Consider the following 6,000-nt stretch of genomic DNA (forward strand, 5'->3'; position numbering starts at 1 on the left):
TTAAACTGATCTTATAGGTGTGGCTCTTTTGGGGGGTTGATGGACAAGGGGTGGTTGCCAGGGTTGTTCTATACAGATTTCCTTATTGTGACGTCACAATAAGGGCGCCTCCAAACGGCTCATAGAAGCACATGATTCCTGACATCAAGCACTTTCAGCTAATTTAAAGGAAACTGACACCATGTGCATGTATACAAAGTGAACGGTGCTAAGCGCTAGCTCTTTCACCGTTCAGAGATAAAAAATTATTGGCCTGTAGCCTGCAGCTAACCCGGGCTAGCACTGCTGAAGAAACATTAGCATTAGCCGCTTACCAAGCTAAGCACTAGCTTTGTCAATTTTCAGAGGTGAGTATTTTCAGCTTGTAGCATGCTTCTAACCCCAGCTAGCACTGCTGGAGAAGTATTAGCATTAGCTGCTAACCTAACTAGGCGCTAGCTTTTTCGACACTCAGAGGCAAGTATATTGGACTGAAGCCTGCTCATTTACCGTGTTAAAACCTCTAGCTAATATCGCCCTGGTTTAGGCTTAGTGTTGTCTAATTGTAGGTTGCTTTTAACCCCAGCTAGCACTGCTGGAGCAGTATTAGCACCCGTTGCTAAACATGCTATGTGCTAGCTCTTTCGCCAATCAGAGGCAAGTATATTTTATGCCTGCGCATTTACCGTGTTAAAAATGCTAGCTAATAACGCCCTGGCTTACCGGAACACTCTGGCTTTCTCAGTGTAGCGCTGCTGGGTTGGCATTTACCACCATCACCCAGCGGCAAGATGGCGACACCCTTGTTCCTCACTAGTGTAACATAATGCGTCTTATAATTTGGTGTGCCTTACGTATAAAAATAGACCAGAAAATAGTTGTTCACTGTAGTGAAATAAAGAATAAACATCACATTATTAATCTGATTTTTTATTTGTAATAAAAAAAACAATAAATACATATTTCAGGGTTTGAGCTTCTATTATTCCACTAATTTCTGATGTTTACTGTGGAGCTGTGAAGCTGTTAAGATGGTGGAGAGCCGCTGTGCACCTTTAAATATCTTCCCGTGGCTATAAAGGGATCATACACTATTAATTATTAACAGTCCAACCTCTAGAAATAACCACCACAGATTTACATGACTGCTGTTTCCGCAGCTCACGCTTCGTCAGCATTTCATGTCCTAAAAGACAGTTTCAGTTAATTCTGGGACAGATATGAGACAGCTAATATAGAATAACTGCTGTGGCTAACACATTTATCTCAGGCTAACAGAGTAAAACATGATGACACAGAGTGTGCATTCATTCCTGAGGGTTTTTAGGACTGAAACCAGAACCAGAAACATGATTATCTATCTACAACTCCTACATACTGTTCGATAACACACACACACACACACACTTACCCACGTGTAAAGGTGCAGGGAGGAGGCCGTGCTCGTGCTCCTCTGGATCATACTCTAAACACTCTGTACTCAGTGGCTCCAGCTCCACAACACTGAAAAAAAACAAGCAGAATAATTCCAATATCAATACTGATAACACTATAATTCTGAGTAAATATCTAATAAATATATCTGCATTATGATCCAGTATGTTAAAGTATGATTAACATCCGGAATATGTAATTATTTTACAATTATAAATATAAAATAATAAAATATGAAGTCCTAATAATTATTATTTTTTTAATTCCCAGTATGAAATTGTAATAGCATCTGGTATAAAGTTTCAAAATAAATCCAGACTGCCTGGTATTTAAATAATGGAGAGACTCTGACATAAGATAACTCTACATACTAAATTAAATTACAGATTAAAAAGTCCATATATACAGTGCCATAAAAAGTATTTGGCCCCTTACAAATTTTTTTTTGTGTTTGATTTCTTGTCATACTTAAATTTTTCAGATTATAAAACAAACTTAAATATCAGACAAAGATAACCTGAGTAAATAAAAAAGGCAGTTTTTGTAAATGATTATTTTATTTAAAAACAAACAAAAAAAACAGGCCTGCCAGTCCTCTAGAATCAAGTCACTTAATCACTTAAATACAACCTGTCTGACAACATGAAGCAGCTAAAAGATCTTAAAAAGCAACACATTGTGTGAATCACAGTGAGAGCTATTATTCACAAATGGAGAAAACATGGAACACTGGTGAACCTTCCCAGGAGTGACCGGCCAATTGAAATTACTCCAAAAGGGCATGAACAACTCATCCAGGAGGTTACAAAAGAACCCAGAACAACATTTTAAGAACTGCAGTTCTCTCACTCGCCTCAGTTAAAATCAGTGTTTATGATTCAAAAATAACATCTTGACATCTTGGAAAATATTCTTTGGACTGACAAAACAAAAGTAGAACTTTATGGAAGGTGTGTTCTGTTACGTCTGGTGTAAAACTAACACATAATTTTAGAAAAAGAACATCATACTACTGAACGTAAAACATGGTGGTGGTAGTGTGATGTGTCTGGAGCTGCTTTGCTGCTTCAGGGTCTGGAATTCTGCTCTTCACCAGAAAATCCTGAAGGAGAATGTCTAACCAACTGTTTGTGACCTCAAGCTCAGGCGTACTTGGGTTCTGCAGCAGGACAATGATCCAAAGCAAAAAAAAGGTGCTTTATATATTTGCTCAGGTCATTTTTGTCTGATATTAAAGTTGGTTTGTTAGTCTGAAAAATTTAAAAAACAAAAGAAATCTGTAAGGGGCAAATACTTCATTATAGTTCATAATATTTAATTCAGTTTTTTTAAGTGTATATAAAACTAATAAAATAATACAGTTAAACCTTCCTAATGTGTGAACTTACTCTTCAGTCTTGTAAACATCTGAATAAAGACCCGCCCATAAATACTTCTTAATGGGCAGTGAAGCAGAGGTCTCGTCTGATTGGCTGTCTGCCTCTATATCATCAGGTGCAGTGTGGTCAGGTGATGGAGCGGTGAGTGGGGGGGGCGAGTGGTGGTTGGGGGTTTCAGTACCGTCTTCTCCCTCCCTCCCTTTCTGACCTTCGTCTCCCTCATCTTCAGCGCTTCTTCTCTTTTTCTTTACTCTTTTTCTCTGCTCTCTGTGAATCACAGCCTCGATCACCTCCAGCATGGAGTCACCCCGACTCTTAGCACCCCCAGCTGTTCCTGCCTTCTCCACCTGTTCGAGAGGTGGCGGAGGACGGGGAGGTGCAGGAATTAATGGTGGAGGAGACGAATCCTATAAAAAAAAGAAAGTTCATGTAAGTGTATATGTACATAGTAAAAACCTCAAGGCCCTGTTTTAGCAATCTATAGACGTGCCATCAATCATACACCGTACAGCTTGATTTAGGGCGTATCAGTGTGTCTTTGCTATTGTAACGACAGGAAAAGTACACCTTGTGTGGCTCGAAACTTGTAAAAGGCCAACACTTATTCTCTAATTAACCATGGGTGTGTTTTGGGTGGGAAATGAAACGTTTATTCATTATTAATAAACAATCATAAGTGTGCATTTACAAGTGAAATAATTTCAAAGCGGTTTCTCAAGTGTAGCTGCTAATATGTTTCTAGTATGAAGTTTCAATGAACTTTAGGTTGCTTTTTACTGTATTTCTAGGTGGTTGCCAGGGTATTGCCAGGGAATCTTTAGGATAGATATTGCTAGATAGTTCCTAGTGTGCTAAGTGGCTGCCATGTTATTCCAAGGTGCTGATAACGTGTTGCAAATGTGTTGCTAAGTTATTTTTTTGTAGGCTAGTTGTTGCTGGAAGGTGGTTAGAGTAATTCAGGTGGTTGCTAGGGTGTTGCTAGGTGGGTCATGTAAAAGGCTTAATAAGATGGGTGCATTATTATTAAAAAGTACCTTTACATGTAAAACAATTCCCAAGGGGTTTCTAGGGCGTAGCCGCTAATGTTACTCTGTAGTTTTTTGGTGGTTGCCGGGGTATTGCTGAGATTGCTGTTTGGATAGGTGATGCTGGATAACTCAGCTCCCAGTGTGATCCCAGTGGTTGTTATGATGTTGGTAAATGTTATTTGTGGGCTAGGTGTTGTTAGATTGTTGCTACATCATTCCAGGTGGTTGCTAGGGTGTTGATAGGATGTTGCTAGGTGGGTCATGTAAAAGATACACATTTTATTGCAGTTGTGTTTTTAAGTTCACAGTGTTTTTAGTGGCTGCTAGATGATTAATATGGTAACAGGTTGTTTGCATTTCAGACTTTTTTCAGAGTTTTTAAGCAATTGGTAAATAATGGTTTCAAGGGTGTTGCTCGGTGGATGCTAGGGTATCTCTAAGATGAATGGCTGCCGTAGGTGGTTGATAAGGTATGCCTAGCACTATTTAAATGTTATATATTAATCAAGGACTTAATCCCAAACCTCTGACAGTCCTATTCAATGTTGTAACATGTTGTAATCTGTATCTGGTGCATTACCGGTCTGCACGGCGAGGTTGGAGGGTTCTTCCTCGGCCGTCCCCGTCCTCTTTTCTTCACCTCGTTTCCAGCTGAGAGCTTTAATCCTCCGGGGTTCCTCGCTGTGGATGATCTGATACGCTGGGTAAGCTTAGCCCTTGCAGTGTTTCTGGGCTGTTTAAAGTGAGGCTGGGGATGTTCTTGCATAAAATGGGCCAAGCTCTGAACAGGCGCTCGGTCACCGTCGTCCTGAAGAAGAGGCCTCCTGATGGCCTTATGTCCCCTCAGTTCCCTCTCTGTGTTCTCTGGTTCTTTGGCAGTGGGGGAGTTACTGAGCTGAGGAGTGTCAGTCTGAACGTAACCTACAGATACAAAAAGAATCTTCAGTTTAAATGAAGAAATGAAGAAGATCTATAGAAGAAGGGCAGGAAGATTATTCCTAAGAGAAATGAGGAGAAAATAAAGAACAATGCATTGACCGTTTAGCTAAAACAATTCTAAACCCTTGCTGTTTACCGTATTTTATAAGCCGCAAAATTCTTTAATTTTACCAATAATTGTCAGTGCGCCATACGTATGAATTTTACCAGTCAGATTATAAGGAGCATTAGCCGCTAACTTTGCTAAGAGCTAGCTCTTTCGCCAATCAGAGGTGAGCATTATCAGCCTGTAGCCTGCTGTTAGCACCAGCTAGCACTGCTGGAGCAGCATTAGCATTAGCTGCTAACCGCACTAAGCACTAGCACCTTTGCCATTCAGAGGCAAGAATATCGGACCGTTTTAAAACAAGCAACATGGAACAAACTGCTAGCTAAAATTGTCCTGGCTTACGGGAACACACAGGGTTTCTCAGCGTAGCGCTATCATACGGCATATAATATAGCTAATATAGCTAATGCTAATGCTGCAGCATCCCAGCCTAAATGGAAATCTGGAAATCTAGGTTTAATGTAAATAAACAGTAAAGTTAAGGGGGCCATGAGTTGCATTTTTTTCATACTTTAATTAGTTTTTAATTGCATTTTTTTTCAATCGAATATTCGAATATTCGCTACCAATCAGTACCGAATATCCGGAGCTCTAAAAACGCTATTCGGGCCAGCCCTACTTTACTTGGTAGTGGGAAATACAGCTGTGCCACTGACTGATTAAAACCCTGACAACAATCAACAGTCAGCCGCCCATTACTATTTTAGCTACGCAGGTGTGCTGTGTAACATTGCACATGATATTGCATGTCCTGCGATGTGGCTACTGTGCATGCACAAATTGCGAGGTCGATGCTAAACTGATATATTGTGCAGCTCTACTTTAAAGTAACCTTCAAAGCCAATGTGCCACACGTCCTGACACACACACACACATACACACATACATACACACACCGCTAACAGGAACACTAACAGTTGCTGCAAATCCCCTCCTCTCCTCTCCGCTGCCACCGCTCAGATACCGCCATAAATCAATTTCGCAAAGCTGCAGTGAAGTGCATTCCACAGCAAGCACGCGTCCCCAGGACACAGATTGTGAAATCAGGGCGGTGTATGTGTGTGCGCACGTGTGTGTGTGTGTGTGCTCCAGAACAGTCTTCTCATGAGTGATCAAATACCTCCTTTTTTTA

General features: G+C 40.5%; 1 protein-coding gene across 2 annotated transcripts in view; it reads right to left on the minus strand.

The window, feature by feature from the left end:
- LOC103036607 (histone-lysine N-methyltransferase ASH1L) overlaps positions 1-6,000 on the minus strand; it is a 48,669-nt gene that overhangs the window by 16,569 nt on the left and 26,100 nt on the right. For both annotated transcript variants that reach the window (XM_007256493.4, XM_049480244.1), the window contains exons 4-6: positions 4,401-4,741; positions 2,802-3,199; positions 1,391-1,482 (exon numbers count right to left, since the gene is read on the minus strand). In XM_007256493.4, the coding sequence (XP_007256555.3) occupies positions 1,391-1,482; positions 2,802-3,199; positions 4,401-4,741 (831 nt within the window). The remainder of the gene's footprint in view (positions 1-1,390; positions 1,483-2,801; positions 3,200-4,400; positions 4,742-6,000) is intronic.

This window comes from Astyanax mexicanus, chromosome 6, assembly GCF_023375975.1.
Source record: "Astyanax mexicanus isolate ESR-SI-001 chromosome 6, AstMex3_surface, whole genome shotgun sequence".
Classification (NCBI taxonomy): Eukaryota; Metazoa; Chordata; class Actinopteri; order Characiformes; family Acestrorhamphidae; genus Astyanax; species Astyanax mexicanus.